Here is a 25,915-nt window from a genome sequence, read left to right on the forward strand (position 1 = left end):
GCCCCACTGCACTTCCTCCCCAAATAAACCTTCACCAATGTCTGGGCTTCTGTGTCTTAATTGTACTGCTAGTTTCTATGCAAGCACTTAAAATGGGTAAGGCTCTCTCCAGCTTGTTGACGTTTGTTTTAGGGGTTTGATGAAGCTGCTAAAAGGAATTCTGCAAATAGAATTTAAGTTTGATTCGGCTGGGTAGCCATGTTGGTCTGAAGCAGCTCAACAAAGTCCACCATCTCCTTGAAGACTGACAAAAGTTTTAGCCAAGGTCTAAGCTTTTGGGCCTCTTGTGGCGCAGAGTGGTAAGGCAGCCTCCTGAAAGCTTTGCCCATAAGGTTGGGAGTTCGATCCCAGCAGCCGGCTCAAGGTTGACTCAGCCTTCCATCCTTCTGAGGTCCATAAAATGAGTACCCAGCTTGCTGGGGGGTAAACGGTAATAACTGGGGAAGGCACTGGCAAACCACCCCGTATTGAGTCTGCCATGAAAACGCTAGAGGGCGTCACCCCAAGGGTCAGACATGACTCAGTGCTTGCACATGGGATACCTTTACCTTTAAGCTTTTGGGTGGATGCACACTTCTGAAGAATACGCACCAAAGCCTTATACCTTGAATAAAACTTTGTTGATCTTCAAGGTGCTGCTGGACTCACACTTTGTTGTAGAACAGCCTCTCTCAACTTTTTCCCCCTGTTGAAAAACCCTTGAAATATTCTTCAGGCTTCGAGAAACCCCAGAAGTGGTATGATTGTGCAGAATATGGTTGGGAAGCAGAGCTGTGGACACGCCCACTGGGGGCCCCTCCTTTTCCCACCCCCTTCAGACCCATCATTGGCTGTTTTCGGAGGGATGGTGGGTCAACGTGACCACGTCACCCAATAAAGGATTAACAAATTAAAATATATATATATATACAAATTAATTAACTCCCTCCCATTCAGGAAACCCTTCCAGGGCCATCAAGAAATACTAGTGTTGCATGCTTGTCACTCAGGTAGGGTTGCCAGCTCCAGGTTGAGAAAAACCTGGAGATTTCAGGGGCAGAGTCTGCAGAGGTCTGGGTTTGGGGTGTAATGTGATAGATTCTACCTTCTAGCTGGCCATTTTCTCCAGGGGAGCTGATCTCTGTGGCCTGGAGGCGACCTGTGATTCTGGGGAATCCCCAGCACCCACCTGGAGGCTGGCATCCCTAAATTCAGTGGGGTCCCAGGCTGGGAAAATCTGGCAGTCACTACTTTATTGATCTTGCTCCGGTGTGACTAACCTCAGCATTGGGCTGATAACAAGTGAAAGAATTGGGCTGATAACAAGTGAAAGAATTCCAGCCACAACAGGAATCTAGAGCAGGGGTAGTCAAACTGCGGCCCTCCAGATGTCCATGGACTACAATTCCCAGAAGCCCCTGCCAGCATTCGCTGGCAGGGGCTTCTGGGAATTGTAGTCCATGGACATCTGGAGGGCCGCAGTTTGACTACCCCTGATCTAGAGGCTGATCTTCCCCAGAAGTTTACATGCCTTACTTAGTTAAGATTGTAAAAATTGAACGAAAATGCATTTCGGGAGGATCACAAGCACTGCAGTTTTGTGTGTGTTTTTAAGTTTTAAAACAACCCAACAGCTACTTCCCTCATTCCATTCAGTACAAATTCATTAAAAAATCCAAGAAATATAATAAAATAAAACAGGAAAAATAAAGAGAGGGATGAAGGAAAAAAAATGTAAACAGTAAATTGAAGCCAAACCCAGGACTGGGTCCAAAAACTGCCCTCCCACCCACAGAATTTCCTGCTGGAAGTAGAAGAACACTCTTGAATCCGCCCCATTTTTGTCATTTAAACATTAGAAAGAAGTCCACTAAAAAAAACCCAGTGTTGAGCCCCAATTAGAAATCCTTGCAGTCCTGTCCACTTTTCCTATTTTGAGGAATTATCGAAAGCAGGGTTCTTATAGGAAACCAGGTGCATGTTATACTGCTCAGCGCTGGGTGCTTTCTGCTTCTTGTAGAGGCAGGCCGATATCAAGATGGTGGCAAGAAGGAGCAGTCCACTTACTGCACTCAAGATGGCCAAACTGGACTTGTGGCTGAATTTGGTGGCAAAGGTGATACAAGGCGCAGGGCGTCCTTCCTGGCCTGTGCTCTGACTTGACCCAGCTTTGTTGGAAGCGATGATGCAGATCCGGTAATCGGACCCGGGCCGCAGGTTATACAGGGTGTACTCCCTGGCTGTCGGGTAAATCTCTCCAGAAACCGTGCTGTTATTCGAGCTGCCTTTAAGGTGGTAGGCCAGCTGGTAGAATCTCACGTACGAATTTGGGGCACACCAGTGGATCTCTGCCGACGTGTCCCTTATTTCGGACACTTCGCGGAGCCTCGGAGGGTCGGGGATGGTGAACTCATCGGACATCCCCGGGCATAAGCAAGGAGATATCTCTTGGAGCTCAGAGCAAGGCTTCTGGAGATGTCTGCAGGAGTCATAGGGGCACGGGAGGAGGGTCTGGACTTCGGATTCCTCCGGACGACCTTCGTAGTCATAGCTGTCCATATAATAGACTGGAACGTCAGTGGACGCAGGAGGGGGACCAGCGGGTGACTTGGTGGGGTTCTGCGTTAGTGGTTCGGTCGGGGTGGAGCTTCCCGTGTTCTGTGGGACAGATAAAGCACTGGGGATGGGGGAAGAATCTGTCCCGGCTGGTGCAGCTGTCGGAGTACTCAGAGAAGACAGGTACCAAGTTCCTTCTGAGCGGACAAGGGAGTCTGCTGTTGTGGGATCGTGGCCTCTCGGACCCTTTTCTGCCACTGCGGTCTGCTCCGCAAGGGTCTTTCCTGGGATGGCCAAGGCCGTGGTCAGAATGGTCATTGCCGGTGGGCTCTCTGTAAATCGATTAACTGTTTCTTCTTTGTAGGCCCATGTAGGATCCTGCTTTGTTCGATCGCCCTGAGACCATGCTGTGCTGTGCGGCGGCATTGAAGGGCTTGGCCATTCCTGGGGAAATGTACCAAACTCTGGCGGTGCTTTTGTGATGAGTTCGGAAGGTGTGCTGTAAAGGTTGCCCGTTGAGAGCTCCGGGGATGAATCAGTGGTTCTGTTGGACTGGCACTCCTCGTAGAGCCTGGACAGAGGTACAGGTCTAGGTGCGACACTGTCTTCTGGGGGCAGGTGACAAATAGTTTCCGATGCCCTAAAAATAAAACACCAGGGACCGGGTTATTGAAGGATCCTTGGGAGACGGAGATCAGGTGGGAATCGCCTAACTCAAGTCTTTCTCAACTTGTTTACTGTTGAGAAACTCCCAAAACTTTCTTCAGGTTTCGAGAAACCCCAGAAGTTGTGTGATTGTGCAGAATATGGCTGGGAAGCAGAGCTGTGGACACACCTACCCAGGACCCCTCTCCTTCCCACCCCCTCCAGGCCCATCCTTGGCTCTTTTGGGAGGGGGTCAACATGACTATCTATGGTCATATCATAATGGTTAACAAATTCTTTAGATCAGTGGTCCCCAACCCTTTTGAGGCTGGGGACCGGCAGGGCAACTGCCAGCCCGCGCATGCGCACATGTGCCATGCGTGGCCGAAATCGCACATGCACACATGTGCAAAAGTGCCACGCATGTGCAAATTCGGCCGCACATGGCACATGCGCGCGCGGACGCGGCCCTGATTCCCTCTCCCCCCCTCCCGCAGTAAGAAGCTTCCCGGGCCGCAAGCTTGCGGCCTGGGAAGTTTTTTACTGCGGGGGGGCGGGGAGAGGGAGCCGCGGCCCGGCGCCAGGCCGCAGCCCGCGGGTTGGGGACCACTGCTTTAGATAACAAAGATACAACAGCACAGCGATTACTGTGTAAGCCTGTACTGATGAGCGATGACAAAACCTAAGTCTTTTTTTCCTGTTTCTTGACCTTCGTAATCAGTACAAAATACAATTGCTTCGGCCCAACAACCAAAATAGCTAGAAAATACATGGAATTTAAGAATTCATTAAACCCCGGTGCTGAACAAGCTTGGGTGGAGACTAGAATCCTTATTGGTCGCCATCTAGTTAATGTGTTAAGGGGTGTTTTAGGGTAGCGATCCCCAACCTGTGGGCTGCGTACCACGTGTGGTCCTTCGACTAATTGGAGGTGGGCCCCGAAGGACGCCTTCCCCCCCCCGGCCCTTTACTTCACCCCCCCCCCAGCCCTCTACCACACACTTCATTGTTGTGGCGTGTCTGTATCTTATTTTGAAGGGATGTTTAAACATTGCCATAGCGATCAGAGAGCGTTAGGGCAGTGGTTGAGAGTAGAGGAGTAAACTACCCCCCCCCCCACCGGGCCTCAGTAAAAGGCGTTGAGTGGTCCCCGGTGATAAAAAGGTTGGGGACCACTGTTTTAGGGTTTTTTAATTCTTGTTGTCTTTGTAAACTGCCGTGAGTCTCTAGAGAGCAGCAGTACATAAATTTAAAAATAAATGAATAAATACAAATCCACTAATTCCAGCAATTTTTCAGCCACAGCCTTCTTCAGACATTCCTTCATAGAATTCAAGCATGTTGGCACTCCAAATGGCTGCCAAGGCTCTTGACTGGCTCCAAAACTTAATAAGGCAACCACATGCTGCTACTCATGCATTCTGTTGCTTCTCTGCTTGTCCTGGCCGGGAATCTCTTCATGCCGATGTGCGGAGTGTATGGAGAGATTCCCATCTTGCCATGTCCTACCCCTGAAGATGCCAGTCATTGTTACTGGTGGAATGTCAGGGACTTAAAACTACCAGACAACAGCCACACAGCCCGGAAAATTCACAATGATCAGTTGACCACCATTGTCCAATCTGGATGTAAAGAGATCATGGATAATCTCATGAAGCCACCTTATACTGAATAAGAGCCTTGGTCAATCAAGTTCAGTATGATATACTCACTCTGGTGGCTTTCCAGGGACTCAGACAGAGGTCCTACGCATCATGTACTACCTGGTCCCTTTAACTGGAGATGCTGGCAACTGAGCCTTGAACCTTCCCCATGCCAAGCAGTTGCTCTACCACTGTTCCACATTCAAGGCCATTCGCAGTCTGGGCCCGGCGTACCTGAGGAACCATCTATGTCCCTCAGAGAGGGACTTGGCTCTGCAAATTCCAACCAGTTGGTGGTCCCTGGCCCCAAGGAAGTACGTTTGGCCTCAACCAAGACCAGGACATTTTTAGTCCTGGCTCCGACTTGGTGGAATGAGCTCCCGGAGGAGATCCGGGCCCTGTCGGAGCTGGCACAGTTCCGCAGGGCCTGCAAGACGGAGCTCTTCCACCGAGCTTTCAGGTGGGGCCAATGGCTTAATAACATCTGTGCCCCCCCCCCCCTACAAAACACTCCCACTGAGAGATATCTAGTCTGGAGAATTACGGGCAGTGAATATCTGGAGGCTGCTATTGCTTAATGCTGCTAGTTTGTTACTTATGTTTTTAGTACCTTTTAAGACTGTTAATGTTGGCGTCAGTTTTTAGTTTACTATTAATTTTAACCTATCGTGTACATCACTCTGAGTCCTATTGGGATGGCGGTATAGATATTGTATTGTTATTATAAACAACAATGGAGAGGGGGCAGTGGGCACAGTCTCCAAAGCTGGGGAAAGGAAGTACAAGGCTGGGGAGGGTCCATGTCCCAAGGGCAGAGCTTCTTCTGGTCACACCAAAGGTGCCAGGTTCAATCTCATGACACAAACAAGTAATACTGGGCAAACCTCAAAGACTTCCTCCCGAGGAGACTTCCTCCTCATTGAATGGCTCTTCTTCCAGCAGAAGAACCACTTTGGTTGGGAGGAAGGTTGGTGGATGGTTTCAAATTGGAGGATACAGGCCATCAGAAAGACCTCCAGGCCCCATTGTGACACCTGTAACTCACCACTGAATAAGGCAGTGGTTCTCAACCTTCCTAACTCCGCGACCCTTTAATCCAGTTCCTCTTGTTGTGGTGACCCCCAACCATAAAATTATGCAAGTGTTCTTTCACAGAAATTAAACTGAAACTGACCAATGGCATGCAGATCCAAGGTTCATGATTGTATAGAAATTGTTTTTTTTCCGGGGTTTTCTCAGTTCAGTTCTGCCTCTTGTCCCACCATGCCGATCTCGCTCTTTTCCGCTGCTCCAGACAGACAAACGCTCTATCTTGATCTACCCCACAAGGCTGGCCACCCCCCCCAGCCAAGCTGCTTGCCCTTCCACAACCCCTGTGAAAGGGTTTTTCGACCCCCAAAGGGGTCCCGACTCCCAGGTTGAGAACCACTGGGATAAGGGACCAGGGTCAGACAGCAAGGAAAACAGGGATGATCTTTGTCACTCTTCTCACCTCTGCAGAATTATCCTTTCTGGTTCAGAGAGCAGCCAGGACATCCCGCAGTGGCACTCCAATGGGTTCCCGTAGAGGTTGATGACCAGCTGGTCTGTTGAGCTGAGGTTCCAAGGATTTAAGGAACTCAAATTACAGCTAGAACGAGAGATAGAAGGATGAGGTTAACTCAGGTGAGAGTCCTAACTTCACACATTATTCTGCCCATTGCGTAGGGTTCAACCTGCCAATCATTTCCATGCAAACAGGAAAAAGAGAGAACCTGTCCCGGGCTATCAAAACCTGTATACAGTATAATATTGATACAATACACATTAATAAGTTGCTGAATCAAACATCAAAATGTGTCTTATCTCTATTTTAGCGATTAATGAAGCTACCAAAACGGCCTTGTACCGTTTTCAATGTTGAATTTTCATCAGTGGTTGTTTCCTCCTATGATTGAGAAATTTATCTTTGCAAGTTTCCAGGATTCCAATATCAAGCCGTGATTGTCAGCAATATAGTCTGCTGATAGATATCTTCCCATTGGATAGAATGGTGAGATGGGGGCACCCTCTTTCGGAACCCCTGGACATGGACCCTGTGGTCCAATCATTCTGAAATTCAGAGGGGGGTCAAGGAAGAGCCTCCCGGAGCTACCCTGAAAGTCTGGAGGCTGCAACTGGACACCCAACCCCTCCCAGGCCCTGGAAAAGGTGGGAACGCTGGAATTCCAATTAAAGTCAATGGCGCCATTGATTTTAATGGGTGCCGAATCGGTCCGGTTCGGGCCCCTGGTGCGCAAGCCTAATGCAGAGGGCTTCTTAATCTTAGGAACAGAGATTTCATTCTCAACACGAATGGCAAGTTGGATGGTTTGAGAATTCTTTTTAGCTGCTGAGACAGGACGGAGGCAGTTATTAGTAATCCGGTCAATATATCGGGGCTCAGGGATCTAAGGATGCTTCCATAGGAGCACCAGATCTTGCCAGTTCTTATCATTCAGACTAATATGGAGAGCAAACTGATTCGGCTGCAAAATTTCGTTTGTTAGTTCGAGTGGTGAACCCGTTACTATTACCAACTGCAGATTGACTGTAATTCAAGGTTGACTGTTTTTAAAGAATAGTAGTACCAGCTTCCTCTTCAAGGATTAATTCTTTGTGATAATACTCCGGATGCCCAACTGCCTGAAGTTTCCCTTCCCCAATATTCCTGAGTGAAGGACTCAAGGTTGCTGACAGCATCTCTACCTTGTTGTTCATAAAGGCGAGTTGCTCACATTTTCCAATTACCATTTCAGCTGTTAGTAAAAGAAGAGCTGTTTTTTTAATACCCCGCTATTCACTACCTAAAGACGTCCCAAATTGGCTTAAAACTCCTTTCCCTTCCTCTCCCCACCACAGGCCCCCTGTGAGGTAGGTGGGGCTGAGAGAGCTCTAAAAGAACTGCTCTGTGAGAAGAGCTCTAAGAGAACTGGGACTAGGGTTGAGCGCTCCGGCACACTTCGAGCGCTTCGGTGAGCCCTGATGCTCGAGGGTGCAGAGGGGGGGTGGCCCCTCCCCTCCGTGCCACAGTGCTGGCCGCCTTGGCCGTCAGTGCTTGCCGAAGCAGCTGGACTGCTCAACCCTAACTGGGACTAACCCAAGGCCACCCAGCTGGCTGCGCATGGAGGAGTGGGGGAATCAAACCCATCTCTCCCTCATGCAGCCAGTTGGGTCACCTTCTGCTAGTCACAGTTCTCTCAGGGAAGTTCACTCACTCCTCAAAGGGGAGAGGAAGGGAAAGGTTCCTTCACGTAATGGAAAGTGGGGTTTAAAAAAAAAAACAGCTCGTCCTCTTCCTCTGGAGGGACACTTCCAGGCCTTTGATGACATGAGCTCTGACTCCAGAAAAGCATCTGTTGGAATACATTTAGTGAGTCTTTAAGGTGCCTCCAGACTCCTGTTCCGATGGAGAGGAATGTCTTGTGCTGACCGTCCTTGCAGAGAGCCAAATCATCTTCTACTAGTTGCCCAGGCTGCTTGGTTGATCTTTCAAAGACCATGAGGGACAGGAATGCTTCTGAGAGCTGGCAAGCTCTCCTGAGCAGGGATTTTTTTAGTAACGATATGCCCATCTATCTTGGCTGAAGGTACAGCGCCTTGGAGAGACAGGCCGTCTCTGGAAGCGTATGCAGTCGATCTGCCGTCTTATTTCTGTTAAATTAAAACGTGATGTATTGACTTAATTCCTTTATTTTGGAATGCATATTCCGACCTTTCTTTGCTAGCTCAGGGTGGCATTTACAGCCTGCTTTTCTCCCCATGGGAGACCTAGTGCAACTTCCATTGTTCTCCCCTCCTCATTTTCATCCTCACAACAACCCTGTGAGGTAGGTTCTGCACAGAGTATGCAATGGACTCAAAGTAACTCAGAAAGTTTCCACGATAGACTATGGGTTCAGAGCTGTATTTCCTGGAAGCCCGGGATGGTCATAGTAATTCTAGCCCCCAGGCCTCTGGATACAGAGATCACCCTACTAAGAAACAGGCAGAGGAGAGCTTACTTTTGGAAGGTGAGAAAAGCCACCTTGGGGGTCTGGCTGAAGGACTCTGTTTCCACCTGGCTGAGGACGTGGGAATCCTGGCAGTTCAGCTCTTCCAGCAGGGGCGTGTGTACAAAGACAGCCGCGTTGAGGCTTCGCAGACGGCTCATTTTAGTCAGATGGAGAGAAGTCAGTCTGGGCAGGTACTTGAGCCACTCCGGTTGAACTGGGTGGAGAGAAGGAGAGAAGGAGAGCTTTAACCGCCTTTGTGGTCTCGAAACTGAGGAAACGGAAGCGGGGACTGATCCCAAAAAGTACATGGAGCATTTTTGGAAAGCGACTGGCTTCTATCTGGTTTGAGAGTCTGCAAAAGAGCTCTGAGCGCATGAAGCTGCTTTGTACTGTCAGATCACTAATTTATCGAGCTTGTTTTTGCTGCCCCCATGTGACAGCCACGCAGCTGTTATCTGGAGGGTGACTTTAGGGTAGCCATCCCCAACCTGTAGGCTGCGGACCACAGGTGGTCCGTCGACTAATTGGAGGTGGGCCACGAAGGACGCCTTCCCCCCCCCCCCCCGGCCCTTTACTTCATCCCCCCCGGCCCTTTACAACACACTTCGGGTGTCCTTGTCTCCCCTCACTCCCAGATGGGACTATCTCGTTGCAGAGAAACAAGCTCAGGGTTCCCATTGATTTGTCATTGTCATGAGTTAAAATTTCCATGAAAATAAAATGTTCATTGTTGTGGCATGTCTGTATCTTATTTTGAAGGGATGTTTAAACATTACCACAGCGATCAGAGAGCGTTAGGGCAGTGGTTGAGAGTAGAGGAATAAACTACCCCCCCCCACCGGGCCTCAGTAAAATTGTCAAGCGTTGAATGGTCCCCGGTGATAAAAAGGTTGGGGCCACTGCTTTAGGGCTCAGTTTCAAATGGGTAGCCATGATGGGCTGAAGTAATAGTAACAACAGCTTTAATCCAAAAGCCCACCCTTCCCCATAAGTTTAGGGCAGGTAACATAAAAATCAATACACTGAAATAAATTATAACAATAAAATCAATTACATCTGTTTCACGAAACCCTGATTGAGAAAGCCTAGTCTACAGAGTGTCTTTATAGCTCACCGTTCTCACTGAGATCCAAGGCAGATCAAAGAATAATTACGGAGAACAGATTAAAAGAGCCAGGAGGAGATAATGACAGGAAAATTCTGTGAAGGCTTAAGGAGGTTGCAGATTACAATGGATGAGCGATAGGGTTGTGAGTGTCCTGCACAGTGCAGCAGGTTGGACTAGATGACCCAGGAGGTCCCTTCCAACTCTATGATTCTATGAGTCTAAATATTTGTATTTTAAACAAAACTTTCTTTGCAGCTCATCCTTTAGGTTCCTAAAGAGTGGGGTGGCCAAACTGTGTCTCTCTCCAGATGTCCATGGACTACAATTCCCAGGAGTGCCTGGGCTTATGGGAATTGTAGTCCATGGACATCTGGACAGCCACAGTTTTGTCACCACTGCCAAAGCAGTCATTTTCTTCTGAGAAACTGATCTCTGCACCTGGAGATCATTTATAACTCCTGGTAATCTCTTGGCCCCACCTGGAGGTTGGTCACCATACTTTGACAGCTCTTGTAGAAATCCCCACTGCTTAGAATTGCAAATCTCCAGGTGGGGGCTGTAGCTCTCCGGCAATTACAAATAATAAGTTCCCTAAAAGAAATTGGTTCTTTTGGAAGGTGGACAGTATGGCATTATACAGCACTGATGTCCCTCCCGTCCTCAAACCCATCCTCCTCAAGCTCCAGCTCCCAAATGTCCAGGAATTTACCAATGCAGAGTTGGCAAGCCTACGTCCCCATCCCCCTCTTGATAGCCAGGCCCCAGTTCTGGGGCATCAGTCTGAGCATGCTTAGAGCTCCCCACCAAAATTTTACCACTTACTTCTCTCCAGGAAGGTTGCGCTGAGGTCAAGCACCCCAAGAGCGCTCCCCACCGTCTCGGCGGTGTCCCCTTTCCCCAAATGCACCGCAAAGGCATCCCCCTGAATCCCGTCGCCGCCATCTTGTCCCAGCAGAGTGGAAGACAGATTCAGGGCCTGCAACCGAGGAAAGCAAAAGAAGGCGAAGGGCTGGATTTCTGCGATCGGATTCCCAGCCAGAGACAGCTCCCTGAGGTCTCCCAGCGAGGAGGCGTCGCAGGCCGGTACGGATGACAGCAGATTGAAGCTCAGATCCAGGGACTGCAGCCTGGCCAGGCTTCCGGCAGCCCCCCACGTCACACGCCGGATCTTGTTGTGGCTCAAGGAAAGAGCCTGCAGCTCAGGCAGGTAGGTTGCCTCCTGGCCGTTGAATTCAGGCAAGAGGTTGTTGCTGAGATCCAGACGTTCCAGAGTCTCAGGCAAGCAGGCCGGAAAAGAGTCAAGGCTCCCGTTTTCCAGGCGTAAGGTGGTCAGCCGCTGAGCACGCAGGTCGTCACAGTAGAGATTGCTAGAGAGGGTGCCGTTTGCCTCCGGAGGGTGGTGCATAACCAGGTGGAAGAAAGGCTGCAGGTTCCCCAGCGTGGTGGAATTCGTGGGCTCCGTGGGCCTAGCTGGCACTTCGCTGACCAGCAGGAAGGCGCAAGCCAGGAAGAAGAACATGGTTGCTCTTTGAAATACCTCCAAACTGGAAAGAAACCCCAAACAAACAGCCTGTTTGGAGAGAGAAAGGGAAAGATTGAAGGCCGTGCTGCCCATATTTGTCACAACTAGGGTTGCCAGCCTCCAGGCGGGACCTGGGGATCCCCCAAAATTACAGGTCCTCTCCAAGCAACCGAGATCAATTCCCCTGGAGAAAATAGCTGCTTAGAAGATAGACTGTAGGGCGTTATACCCCACTGAAGTCTCTCCCCTCCCCAAACCCAACCCTCTGCAGGTCCTGCCCCCAAAGTCTCCAGGTTCCCCCCCCAACCTGGAGCTGGCAACTCCAGCCCCCACGGAAAAACTCCCCTCCCCCATTGTTGAAAGCATGATCAGTTAAAGGAAGGTGTGAATGTGCTCTGTGCTACACCGAGGGGTGCCCACTTTCCCGAGGGGCCTGGAGACCTCCCAGAATTACAGCTGATTTCCGGACGACAGAGATCAGCCCCCCTGGAGAACATGGTGGCTTTTGGGGGTGGACTTTGTGACACTGTACCATGCTGAGGTAGGCTCCTTCCCAAACGCTGCCCTCCCCAGACTTCAACTTCCCTCCCAACCCCCAATTTCCTCACTCAGACAAAGCAACACTCTACACCAGGGGTAGTCAAACTGCGGCCCTCCAGATGTCCATGGACTACAATTCCCATGAGCCCCTGCCAGTGAATTCGCTGGCAGGGGCTCATGGGAATTGTAGTCCATGGACATCTGGAGGGCTGCAGTTTGACTACCCCTGCTCTACACCTTCTGAAGGGGTGGGGGCTGGAGACCACAGATGGGGTTTTCTTAGTGGTGACATTCTGGTTGGGGTGCCCCTTGCCCGCTGGTGAGGGATGGGAGGGGGTGGGGTTGCCCGATCCAGGCTGGGAAATTCCTGGAGATTTGGGAGTGCAGCCTGGGTTCACGGACTTCCGGGGAGGGGGGAGGTACAATCCTAGAATCATAGAATCATAGAGTTGGGAGTGACCTCCTGGGTCATCCAGTCCAACCCCCTGCACTGTGCAGGACACTCACAACTGAGAGCCAGTTTGGTGTAGTGGTGAGGAGTGCGGACTTCTAATCTGGCATGCCGGGTTCGATTCTGCACTCCCCCACATGCAGCCAGCTGGGTGACCTTGGGCTTGCCACGGCGCTGATAAAGCTGTTCTGACCGGGCAGTGATATCAGGGCTCTCTCAGCCTCGCCCACCTCACAGGGTGTGTGTTGTGGGGAGAGGAAAGGGAAGGCGACTGTAAGCCGCTTTGAGCCTCCTTCAGGTAGGGAAAAGTGGCATATAAGAACCAACTCTTCTTCTTCTTCTTCTTCTTCTTCTTCTTCTTCTTCTTCTTCTTCTTCTTCTTCTTCTTCTTCTTCTTCTTCTTCTTCTTCTTCTTCTTCTTCTTCTATTGCTCATCCACTGTAACCTGCCACCCCCTTAAACCCTCACAGAATCAATGCCAAAGCTCACCCTCAAAAGCAGCCATTTTCTTCAGGGGAAATGAGCTCTGTAGTCTGGAGATGAGCTATAAAACTGGGGGATTGCCAGGCCCCACCTGGAAGCTGGCAACCCTATGAAACACTCTTCAGAGCTCTGCTTCAGGAAAAATCTTTTAAGCATCACGTGAAGACGAATGGCCCTGGGCTTTTCCCTAAAGCTGTGAGGGATTGGGGGTGGCTGTTAATTTTTGGATTTCAGTTTTGTGTCTTTTGAAATCCCTGAATAATGTGCTCTTTGCATTTTATTAGGATTATATTGTGCATTGCTTTAATTTGCTTTAGTTCATTTCTTTTTTACCACTTTTATGGAGCAGCAACACCTATGCTAGGCAAGTAACCATTCAAAAATATCCTCTGGTGAAAAGACCACTATTTTTAAAAAATAATCTGAACAAAACAAAGCTGAACAAAACAAAATCGGAGTCCAGTGGCACCTTTAAGACCAACAAAGATTTAGTCAAGGCGTGAGCTTTCGAGTGCAAGCACTCTTCCTCAGACTCAGAGTGCTTGCGCTCGGAAGCTCACGTCTTGGATAAACGTTTGTTGGTCTTAAAGGTGCCACTGGACTCCGATTTTGTTTTGCTGTGCTGCTTCAGACCAACACGGCTACCCGCTTGAATCACCCAAAGCTGCTTTAGCATTGTTCTCCCCTCCTCCATTTTAGCCTCACTACAACAGCCCTGTGAGGAAGGCAAAGTTGAGAGAGAAAGAGTAAGTTTGGCTTGGAGTCACCCAGAGTGTTTCTACAGCAAATTCAAACCTGGGTTCGCCAGACTATCGCTGACTGAAAAAGAGCAGTTGTTTTGTACCCCTTTTTTTACTACCTGAAGGAGTCTCAGCTTACAATCGCCTACCCTTCCTCTCCTTGTTAACAGGCACTCTGTGAGGTAGGTGGGGTTGAGAGCTTGGCGGGAACTGTGACTGACCCAAGGTCACTCAGCAGACACCCTGTGAGAGAGGTGGGGGTGAGAGAGCTGTGAGAGAACTGTGACTGGCCCAAAGTCACCCAGCAGGCCCCATGAGTGTGAAAGCAGCTTACAATCGCCTTCCCTTCCTTGCCCAAAGACAGACACCCTGGGAGAGAGGTGAGCTCAGAGAGCTCTGAGAGAAATGTAACTGGCTAAAGTAGAAAAATAGTCGGTTCTTATATGCCACTTTTCTCTACCCAAAGGAGTCTCAAAGTGGCTTACAAGCGCCTTCCCTTTCCTCTCCCCACAACAGACACCCTGTGAGGAAGATGGGGCTGAATGACAGGACAGGGACTGGCCCAAAGCCACCCAGCTGGCTGCACATGGAAGAGGAGCGGGGGATCAAACTGAGTTCTCCACTATATCTCTTTAGAAAGTCTGAGCTCAAATTTCAAACACAGACCCCAACCTTCCTGCCTGGCAACAGACAAATCACCCGTTCGACCTCCCAACACAGACGGAAAAGGTGACCTCAAAGAATTACTGTGAGCACAAGAAAATGAAGGCTTGGGGAGGATGGTAGACTGCATAACTGGCTGCAGGCCCCCAGCCCACCCCCAGCTACTGACCATCAAATGGGCTTTGTACCCCGTGTGTGTGTGGGGGGGTTACATCCCCACTGAGATCCTGTAAGCCTGGCTCTTTCACTTGCCAACCTCCAGGCATGGCCTTGACGTTCCCTGAAATTGCAGCTGTTTCCCATCAGAGGTCAGGCCCCCTGGATAAAATGGTAGCTTCGCAGGGGTAGTCAAACTGCGGCCCTCCAGATGTCCATGGACTACAATTCCCAGGAGCCCCTGCCGTTCGCTGGCAGGGGCTCCTGGGAATTGTAGTCCATGGACATCTGGAGGGCCGCAGTTTGACTACCCCTGCTTCTGAGGGACAACTCATATATTTATTTAGGGGGAAAAATGCCTCCTCTTCAGAAACCTGACCTCTGGTATATCATAGGTTCTAGGTGAAATCCCTCCCTAAATTTCCCCCTCCCTCCACAGGCACCACCCCTCAAATCTCCAGACATTTCTCAGACTAAAGTTGGTAACCCTAATTTCTGTACTTCTGCAAAAACATTCTAAAATATTCTGCAAAAATACTCTTCACCCAAATGGCAAAATTCTGCAAGTTTCTGTGGAGTGAATATCTGACCAAGCTTTGGATAGGATATCTAGGTTCCCCCTGGGAGCTGGATTGCCAGTTCCAGGCTGGGAAACTCAGTGTTTGCTGGCAGGGGCTCTTGGGAATTGTAGTCCATGAACATCTGGAAGACCACAGGTTGACTACCCCTGGAGCAGAGGACAGAAAGGGAGAGATTTGAGGAGGGACCTCAGTGGGGGACAATTCCACAGAACCCCTCCTTCAAGGCATCCTTTTTCTCCAGAGAAACTGACCTCCACTGCCATCTGGAGATGAGCTGCAATTCTGGGGGTCCCCAGGCACCACCTGGATCCTGGCATCCCTAGATTGCCCTTCCAGCCTCTCCAACTACCTGCACCAGCTTCTGGCTTCTTCTCAGATCTCCAGCTGAACTACCACCCATTGCTCCAAACCCTTCCCAAGTGTGTCTCCACCACCCTGTCTTCTCAGCCCCTTCAGATCAGCTGGTAGTACTTACCCGCCCAGGTGCCGTCGCTGGGGAGATGGCCCAAACCCCTGGCTTTTTAGACAATCCAGCGATCCAGAGCGAAAGCTCTTCTGTCTTGCCTCTTCCACCTGAGCCGGCTGGGACTGAAAGGTCTCCCTCTGCTCCCCTGTATGTCTATTGACCCAGACTTTCTTACAAAGGTTCTGCTCTCCTCTCCGCCCCACACCCCTCCCTCTATGGGCGATAGGCAGATGTGATCCCCCCCCCCCAGGCCAGCATATACATACAAATGGCCTCACTGCTCCTCCCGCACAGTTTGGGTGGGCTGCCGGGAAGGGACAGCCTCTCCTTTCTCTGCTGTTGGGGAAGGGAGGTGAGGACTGCCTGGCAGGAGAAGAGGAAAGGTTGAAGGGGACTGCTCAGTCTGTTGATAAGACGGCCGAAGATATATTTTTTTGTCTAAAACACAAGAAGGAAACAGTCCTCTGGCAGTGGAAGAGGTGAAACACACACACAGAAACCAGTGACATTTTTTGGACTCCCTGGGTGTAAGACAAACCAAACCCTGTCAGCTGTTTGTCCTTGAAAAACTACCCTTCCAAACCCTATCATGGAACTGAGCTGAGACTCACTTTGCAGCTGATAGAGCTGTGGGAGTGGGAACAGTTTTTTTTGGGGGGGGGACTCAGGTTCCGATCCACACACTGCCTTGGGCCAGTCACTCTTTCTTCGCCCATCCTTCCACACAGGGTTGTTGGTGTGAGGTCTACACACCCTATCAATAACCTGGTCTCCCTGCACAAATGAGAAATGCCAATCCTGCTTTAGGATGCTATGGGCTGATCCTGCGTTGAGCAGGGGGTTGGACTAGATGGCCTGTATGGCCCCTTCCAACTCTATGATTCTATGATTCTATTACGTCATTTGGTAGTGAACAACAATGTACTTTTCTTCCCTCTCCCTCCTATTGGGGAGAAGGCAGTGAGTTTTCTGATTTTTTCTGTGTAAGCTACCCTGCCCTCAGGGAGAAGTGGCATATAGACAAACAAACAAACAAACAAACAAACAAACAAACAAATAAAACGCAGGAGGGAAGTAGGATTTTGTAACATGCTTTGGCTCCTCATTGGGAGGAAAAGCACAGTATAAGTAGTACGTAAAGAGCATAAGTTGAGTCTCCTTCTATCATGCCATTGAGTGAAGACTTCCTTTTGTTCTGCCCTCAATGCTCAGTACTTTCTGCCCTACATTTTAATTAATGCTTCTGTTTTATGTGTATTTATCTGGTTTTATCTGGTTTCATGGTTTGTTTTTATACTGCTCTGTTTTTAGTGGGGTGCTTTTGTTTGTGAGCGTGAGTGGAATGAAAAGTGGATTGAAAGGTGGGGTATACATCTTGTAATAATAAAATAATCATATATCTAAAAAAATAAATACTACGCTGGTGCTTGCTAATTTTTATTTTTATGGGATGCACTTGGGCTATGACAAGATGGAAGATAAGAGGCATACCATCAAAACGGTCCCCCCCCCTTCAAAGATGTTTTTCCTTTTTACAATATGCAATTGGTGGGAACGTTCGGTAGTAATGGAATATTGCTTTAAAAATCTTCATAGAAGTTGGTAGAATCATAAGAGAGGAATTAGAACCCTTCATTCAATTAGTTCTCCACTGGGGCACTTCCTTATTATAGCAAGCCAGAATGAGAATCACCACAAACTGGAAAAACGCAGAAAAATATTTCATTAGAGAAATAGCAAAATAAAATAAGGCAACTTTAAAATTATTATTATTTATTAGATTTATTATCTCTCTCTGACAACAGGCTTGGGGACGCTAACAATGGTACAAAACGTGTACAAAAATTTATTTAAAAAAATTTATAAGCAACAATTTAATTTTTTTTAACTAAACTCCTCTGAATACTCCAACTCTGACCGCATGGAGTAAGCTCTGGCATTGATTTTATAGCTGGATTTCAGGTGCAGGGGAAGGTGGAGAAAGAAGAGGAGGAGGGGAACCTTTCTGATTTACGATTTGGAAAAAAGATATTCAATAACACTAAGGGATTTCAAGAGGGAGAAAGAATGAGGATCCCAATGAAGTTTGGGTTAATTTGATAAATTACTTAAGAAATTTTTCAGATTGTAATAACATAGTGGGAGACATGAGATGAGAAGTAATGGGTTTGAATGGTAACAGAAAGGAATATAGACATTGGCAATGAATGAAGTTTTCTCTTTATTTTCTCTTTTTTTTTGGAAAAATTTTAATTGGTTGAGATAGCTACGGAATATAACAGTCCTTGAAAATATTCAATTAGTCTCCCACCCGGACATATTTTTCTCTTAACTTCTTGGAAATGCACGCTTCTATTGTTTAAAGAGGAAAGGCATTAAAATAGAAACATTAATCTGGCGTATTGAATGTCAGGTGCAGATTATTCATTTAAGAATTCTAATAACTTCCAGTGTTCATAAAATTCTTCCGGATATCTTCTATTCAACATTGTGGCAATATTTGTATTCTTTTCGGTATTGATCTTCTTTTCGTTGTGTTGTCCTTAGTTTAAGGTGACCAGATTGTCCCACTTTTGGAGGGACATCTGGGGGCACCTGGCAAATTGTACTTATGTTGAAATTAAAAAATATATATATATTTGCATTCTATGCAACTTTTTGTTGCTCCGTATAGACCAAATTTTTAATCAAGACCCCCCCTCCCCCGGTCAGTGGTGTCCCGCTTTACCAATGTTGAAATCTGGTCACCTTAGTTATACAGGTTATTTCTTTTCTTAAAATGAAATAAAAATATAATTAAACAAACTAACAAACAATCACTATGCGATGGGGAGTTTAAGCCAAGGGAACGCCCAATGTAAGAAAGAAAGGAAAATCAGTCTATTGTTATTCACTGACTTAGCAGGGCTGTTCAGATAGCAGCATTCGGGGGAAACCGGTGAGGGTGGTGAGATCTATGTGTCCTTTTAGGAACATGAAACTGGAGGCTGCATTTCCCTCAGGACCTTAAAATGCAGGTGCGCTCCTTATCTTCCGACGCTTCAAGAGAGACTTGAGACATTGCAGGCCTCACGGAGATAGACAGCGGATTACTTAATGGAGCTATGTGAAACCATTGTGGTTTCTGCCCCCCTTGGCGGTAAACAGAGCAGCCTGGCATTTAAATGGTGATTGAGGAATGGCTCTTTTTAAGCCTCACAGCATCATTAAGTGTTGCCCAAGCCGTCTGGCTCAAAGGCTAATTTCTAAACCCAGGAAGCAGCCCTGAGAAACAAGGCAAACAGGCCTGGGAAAGCACATGCCTGGGCGTCAATCCACACCGCATCTCCAACCCCAACTCTGAATGTCAGGACTGCAAATGTAGCATCGACTGAAGTAGAAATTTAGTGCCCTTTTCCTAGGGTTGCCAGCTTTGGGTGGGGAAATTCCTGGAGCTCTTGTGCCTGGGGAAGGGGATGAAAGCTCAACATGCACAGAGGCTGCCCTTTAAAGCAGCCTTTTTCTCCCTAGAGCAGGGGTAGTCAAACTGCGGCCCTCCAGATGTCCATGGACTACAATTCCCATGAGCCCCTGCCGGCATTTCATGGGAATTGTAGTCCATGGACATATAGAGGGCCACAATTTGACTACCCCAGCCCTAGAGGAACTTATCTCTGTCATCTGGATTTCCAGGCCTCAACTGGAGAGTGGTAACCCTGCCTCTTCCCCAGGAGCCAGTGCTCATGGACTTCGTAGTCTATGGACATCTGGAGAGCCACAGTTTGTCGACTCCTGCTAACTGAAGCTGAAACCACCTTAGAAAAAAAGCCAAAGCCCGTTCTTCTTCATCCCCCCAAATATCATCTCCATAAGCCTCTTGTCAACAGTTGCTAGTCTCAGTCTATTTAAGCAAAGCCAGCACAGTGTAATGGTTAGAGTGTCTGTCTAGGACAGCCTTTCTGCACTTTTGTTTTACTATAGAGAACCCCCCAGAACGTTCTTCAGGATTGTGGAGTGAATGTGCAGAATAGGGTTGGGAAGCAGAGCTGCGTGCCCTCCACCTGGGGGCCCCCTCCCCTTCAGACCCATCATTGGCCATCGGAGGGGGGGGGGAGGTCAACATGGCCTTGTACGGTCATGTCACCTGATAAATGTTTAACAAATGTTAAAATATATTAAAAATTAATTAACTCCCATCCATTCAGGAAACTCTTCCAAGGCTGATTCTGTGAAGGCTCAAGGGGGTGGCAGGTGACAGAGGATGAGCGATCGGGTTATGAGTGTCCTGAATAGTGCAGGGGGTTGGACTAGAGCCAGTTTGGTGCAGTGGTTAGGAGTGTGGACTTCTAATCTGGCATGCCAGGTTCGATTCTGCGCTCCCCCACATGCAACCAGCTGGGTGACCTTGGGCTCGCCACAGCACTGATAAAACTGTTCTGACAGAGCAGGAATATCAGGACTCTCTCAGCCTCACCCACTCCACAGGGTGTCTGTTGTGGGGAGAGGAAAGGGAAGGCGACTGTAAGCCGTTTTGAGCCTCCTTCGGGTAGGGAAAAGCGGCATATAAGAACCAACTCTTCTTCTTCTTCTTCTTCTTCTTCTTCTAGATGACCCAGGAGGTCCCTCCCAACTCTATGGTTCTATGATTCTATGGTTTGACGAAACCTTGGTTGAGAGAGCCTGGTCTAGAATCCAGAAGACACAGGTTTGAATTCCTGTTCTGTGGTGGAACTTCCTGGGTGAATTTGGGCCCCACTCATACTCTCAGCCAGACCAACATCACAGTGTTGTTGTAATAAAATGGAGATGAAGAGTCTGGCAAGTCACTTTTGGTCCCTGTTAGGGACAAATGTGGGGTACAAATGAAGTAAGTAAACAAGGATCATTCCCTGGGTAGGTGTCCCCCTGTGTAGCTGGTCTCATTGCAGTTGAGGGGGGCTTACTGACCTCTAGGTAGGGCCTGGAGCAGCTTCCAAAATTACAACTAATCTTTTCCCCTTGAAAAAAAAATCTGTTGGTTTGTAGGGTACATCATATGGCATTGTGCTGGTATATTCTTCCCTACAAAAAACTCCTAATTTATTTCAGAAGGGTGTCTTGCTTGTCCATTGTACTGACAACAAAAAGGTTAATTGTGGCATAAAGGTTTGTGGGACAGACTCCATCAAACCTGTGCTCAGGAAGTCCTTTCATGTTTGTGGTGGGTGAGAAAACCTTCCCTTGACTTAAAACATGCGCAAATACAATCAACCTGCCTGCTATCTTCCTTGCCAGGAATTCTCCCTTAGAAGATTTTTTGTGAAATGACGGTGATTCCGGGTGACTAAAATTTTGAAAACTACCTTGCAGGATTGGTAAACATATATGCTGCTCTGGGTTTCTTAAAATAAGGGTGAGATTTAAAAAAAAATCTAACAAAGTGATTATTTTGTTAGAGAATAAGAAACTGTTTCAGTTTGAAAAAGCAGGAGTCAGTAGCATCTTAAAGACTAAGAAAATCACTGCTCACTTCTTCAGCTACAGTTAAAATGTGAGTCTATCTATCTTAATTATTGGAAAGTGGGGTGATTTCAGATGCTGAATGATATTGTCTTATAACAAATCTCAAGACCATGCACCCCCCTGGACTGAATCAAGACCTAGGTTTTCTGTCTCTCACTTGTTTTGTGCCAATAAAGGTATCATCAGCATTGTCATTACCAAATACTGATTTCTTCACACCTGCTACCCCTCTACTTATCACACCTAATCCAAACACACTTGCTATTGTCACCTGCCTGCTAATGCCATTCAATGACAGGAACAGGAGGGTGAGATCCAGTTAAAAATGCAGAATAGTATTGTTTTTTGGCTGCCAAAATATTCTATTAAAATTGGCTATCCTATTGAATTGATTTTCAGTATGTATTCACGCCATGGTTTGATAATGTTTTCAATACCAATATTATTCCTTGCTTAATAACCATTGTTTTGTATATTTACATTTTAAAGATTTTGGAATCCCTTGATAAAATATTGTTGAGCAAAACATGTTGGGGATCGTCAAAGAACACTTAAAGAAATTATATTTGGAGACTGAAGACTCCTTGTTAGATCTACTTGCTACCTTGGATTCCACAATCTTGGACAGGTGTCCCCGTGTCCTTTGGCTTACTTGCTAAAGTCATTTGGCATCTGAAATCAATCCACTTCCTAATAATTAGGAAGAGGGACTCCCATTCTAGCTGTATCTGATGAAGTGAGCAGTGGCATAAAAAGGCTCCTCCCCTGCCACAAATGTTTGTCTTTAAGGAGCAACTTGACTATGCAGACCGACTCACACGGCGGCCCATCTTGATCCATCAGGAGAAATTTGACTGGATGTTTATGCAGGGCAGACAAAAAAATATCAACTCACGTATGGAGGATACTGTTTCCAGGGTGAGATCTTGGTTTCTCATATACAAAAGAAAACAACGGAATTGGGCAGGGACAGCCCTTAGGGAGAGCTGGCCCATGTGACCTACTTGCAGAGGCTTTGTGACCGACAGGTTGAGAAACAGGGGCCTGGAATTCCCACACCCTATGCAAGTCTTTCTCTGTTTACTGAAAGCACTCAGAAACATAACAGGGCAGCATTTTAACTTCCCTGCACATTCCGTTCTAGACTTAAAGGTACTTAACAGTATCTCATGAGAAAAGTTTCAAAGAGATTCATAGGAATTCAGATGCTGACCTGATACTTGTGGACTCAACAGGGACTTGAGATTGCTTACTGCAGAAAGCAATGAATGCCCCCTCCTTATATGTTTATGAACCTCATTCAGATTCATCCCGCTTGAGAAGGGTCCACACCTGATGTGACACACCCATCTCTTGAAATGAGAAGGCTCCTGTACTTTCTTTGCAACTAACCCCCACTCACCCTTTTATTGTTTGTTACAGATTTGTGTATTTACCCCAGATAATTCAATGCTACAGAGATTTAGGGTATCACAGGCCTCTGTTACTTTAACTGCAAGTGAACATCTGGCAGGAATTTGACTTTTAGAGTTGGGATTCTGGTGCACTCGAGGGACCAATGAGATCTCAGGTACTACAGGACTCGAATCTAAGTATTCTCCAAAAAACGAAGAACGACCCGGGCATAACCAGAGATAACCGAGCATTGACACAATGTACTAATGAAACACTTTATTCCCCTCCCTCTCTGAATAGAGAAACAGCAGTGAATCTTTGAATTTTTCATTGTTTTAAACATAAATGATACAGTTTTAAATATTGAGATTTTAAGCTGTTGTAAACATAACTTGTGGCTCTTGTGGCTCAGAGTGGTAAGGCAGCAGTCTGAAAGCTCTGCCCATGAGGCTGGGCGTTCGATCCCAGCAGCCGGCTCAAGGTTGACTCAGCCTTCCATCCTTCCGAGGTCGGTAAAAGGAGTACCCAGCTTGCTGGGGGGAAAACGGTAATGACTGGGGAAGGCACTGGCAAACCATCCCGTATTGAGTCTGCCATGAAAACGCTGGAGGGCGTCACCCCAAGGGTCAGACATGACCCGGTGCTTGCACAGGGGATACCTTTACCTTTACCTTTAAATGTAACTTTCATAAGCCGCCTGAGCCACCATAGATATGGCAACCCTACCTCCACACTATGACCCGAGGGGTCCTTGGAGGTCTCCCAACCAAATACTATCCAAGGTCAACCCTGCTTAGCTTCCGAGCTGTGACCGTCTAGCCAAGCCCTGGCCGCAATCCAAAACCAAGCTGGGTACGCTTAATCCTGCTGGAGTCTTGGGCGTGTCTATCTGCAGTGTTCTGTGTGTGCTGAAAAGAAGCCTTCTCATTATCAGACGAGCACCTCGGGGGGGCTCTGAAAGGTGCAAGTCCGCTGTTCCCTGTGCGGTAGGGCTGCAGCAAATCATTCCCGGGTGGAATGTGAGGTCTGAAAGCGGGATTCCTTAATGGCACAGGAAGATTAAGAGAGAGAGAGAGAGAGGATGGGGAGAAGACCGTACCAGGCTCTGAGCTGACTGCCTCTCTCCCCCCTCCCACCCCCTCTCTCGAAAATGCAGAGAGCCTCCCCTCCACCCCCACCCCCCTTGCAAGGACTAAAATATCCCGCAAATTGGGATGCTTCAAGTTCCAACTGAACCAGATCACAGTGTGAACGGAAACCAGGTTTGTCAGCGGACATCGGCACATAAAGGACAAAGGATTCTGAGTGGGTTGCTGATTTGGTCTGAAGGAGCAGAGCAAATTCTGAGTCCAGGGGCACCTTAAAGGCCGACGAAGCGTTATTCAAAATATTTATATGAGCTCCCATGCGCATGCTCGCTTCCCCAGATCCAAATATCACAGGACAGAAGTCATCAGTTCCTACTTCTAGGCAAAGTGTGAGAGTAAATGAGTAAAAGCATCGTGATAATGGTTCAGAGATTCCAGTGATAAATAGGGGAAAAACACAGCAATTTGGATTTGTTGGGATTCATGTGAGACGAATGGCATGGGAAATCTCTTGGGCTCAATGAAGGTGTCTGCGAAGGAGAGTAATAATCCCATATATGGCAGGATAAATAATATGGAGGCATTCTGGCTTTTGGGACAACGAACGCTGCGGAGAAGAAGAGTTGGATCTTTATATGCCGCTTTTCTCTACCCGAAGGAGTCTCAAAGCAGCTTACAGTCACCTTCCCATTCCTCTCCCCACAACAGACATCCTGTGACTTGGGTGAGGCTGAGAGAGCCCTGATATCACTGCCCGGTCAGAACAGCTTTATCAGGGCCACGGTGAGCCCAAGGACACCCAGCTGGCTGCATGTGGGCGAGTGCAGAATCAAACCCGGCACGCCAGATTAGAAGTCCGCACGCCTAACCACTACACCAAGAGGCAAAGGGAAGCTGGGAGGTCTGTGAAGTTTTCGATCCTTTCGCACTGGGCTTGGCTGCACAAGCAAGAAGAGCCAGCGGTTGTGCAGCTACAGCTATATCTGATTTCAAAAGCTCTGTGTGTGGCTGTTCTTTTTCGGAAAAACAACAGTGAACCAGACGCTCCACATGCAAAACAAAAATTGCAATGACAGCAGAACAAAGTCTGAGTCCAGCAGGGCACCCTGAAGACAACAAAATTGTATTCAAGACGTGGGTTTGTGAGTTTCTGTGTGCACCCGCTCTTCCTCAGAGACAAAAGCAGCATATGAACAGGGGGAAAACGACCCTTATGCAGCTTAAGGAATATCCATAACACAGTCTTGAGGCTAGAAGCAAACCATCAAACAACCATCCAAATTGAGGCAGTGAGAGATTTAGTATCTTTGCATCTGAAGAACTCTGCATGCACACAAAAGCCGGTGCCTTGAATAAGAATCTGCTGGCCTACAAGATGCCCCTGGACTCAAGCTTTGTTCTGCTGCTTCAGACCAACTGGGCTACCCACTGCAATGGTTATTGCTAACAATAAGCACATATTATGGCTTTTGTGCTGCTCCCATAGAATATCCGGCCGAGGAGAGAGAAGATATCATAGACTAACTTGAATTAGCGGAAGTATAAATACACGCCTGGGATGTTTCTTATAGAATCATAGAGTTGGAAGGGGCCACACAGGCCATCTAGTCCAACCCCCTGCTCAACGCAGGATCAGCCCTAAGCATTCTAAAGCATCCAAGAAAAGTGTATATCCAGCCTTTGCTTGAAGACTGCCAGTGAGGGGGAGCTCACCACCTCCTTAGGCAGCCTATTCCACTGCTGAACTACTCTGACTGTGAAATTTTTTTCCTGATATCTAGCCTATATCGTTGTACTTGTAGTTTAAACCCATTACCGTGCGTCCTCTCCTCTGCAACCAATGGGAACAGCATCCTGCCCTCCTCCAAGCGACAACCTTTCAAATACTTAAAGAGTATTTGTTTTAACTGGATTTCCATGTATGAAGTTGGTATAATGTTGAAGTTGCTTGCTGCATGCAATAAACTGAACTGTCTTAAGTGGATTGGATTTTGTCAGGCACCTGAGTGTTTCCACAGGCCAGTCTTTGTAGACTTTTTGACCATTGAGAAACCTCTGAAACATTCTTCAGGCTCCAAGAAGTGCAGAATATGGTTGGGAGGCATAGCTGTGGACATGCTTACCCAGGACCCCTCCCCTCCCCACCCCTTCCAGGCCCATCATCAGCCATTTGGGGAGGGGGGAAATGGTCAACATGACCATATATGGTCATATCACCTGGAAAATGTTTAGCAAATTTTAAAAAAATAGATTACAAATTATTAACTCCTACCCATTTGGGTAGGGCTGTCAAACTCCAGGGCTGTCAAACTCCAGAGTTTCACAAAATCTTGGCTGAGAGAGCCTGCCCTAGGCCTGTTATGCCCGGCCGCTGAAACGGCGGCATGGAGAACGCGGAGGAGGAG

At 47.8% G+C, this 25,915-nt stretch overlaps 1 protein-coding gene across 1 annotated transcript; it reads right to left on the minus strand.

Annotated features, from left to right (window-relative positions):
- Nucleotides 1-1,575: 1,575 nt before the first annotated feature.
- Nucleotides 1,576-15,772, minus strand: LRRN4 (leucine rich repeat neuronal 4). The gene is made up of 5 exons (XM_077313227.1): nt 15,556-15,772; nt 10,767-11,514; nt 8,846-9,050; nt 6,316-6,453; nt 1,576-3,175 (listed from the first exon to the last, which is right to left on the minus strand). The coding sequence occupies exons 2-5, from the start codon at nt 11,461-11,463 to the stop codon at nt 1,909-1,911; spliced, it is 2,307 nt and encodes a 768-aa protein (XP_077169342.1). The 5' UTR covers nt 11,464-11,514; nt 15,556-15,772; the 3' UTR covers nt 1,576-1,908.
- Nucleotides 15,773-25,915: the final 10,143 nt, after the last annotated feature.

This window comes from Paroedura picta, chromosome 1 (assembly GCF_049243985.1).
Source record: "Paroedura picta isolate Pp20150507F chromosome 1, Ppicta_v3.0, whole genome shotgun sequence".
NCBI lineage: Eukaryota > Metazoa > Chordata > Lepidosauria > Squamata > Gekkonidae > Paroedura > Paroedura picta.

What these genes read in the sequence shown, in the direction of transcription:
- LRRN4 (XM_077313227.1), bottom strand. Translation starts at nt 11,463, where the DNA reads ATGTTCTTCTTCCTGGCTTGCGCCTTCCTGCTGGTCAGCGAAGTGCCA. An exon ending in CGCAACCTTCCTGGAGAGAA is followed by an intron (nt 9,051 to 10,766) that starts GTAAGTGGTAAA and finishes CTCTCCACCCAG; the next exon opens with TTCAACCGGAGTGGCTCAAG. An exon ending in GCTTTTCTCACCTTCCAAAA is followed by an intron (nt 6,454 to 8,845) that starts GTAAGCTCTCCT and finishes CTCTCGTTCTAG; the next exon opens with CTGTAATTTGAGTTCCTTAA.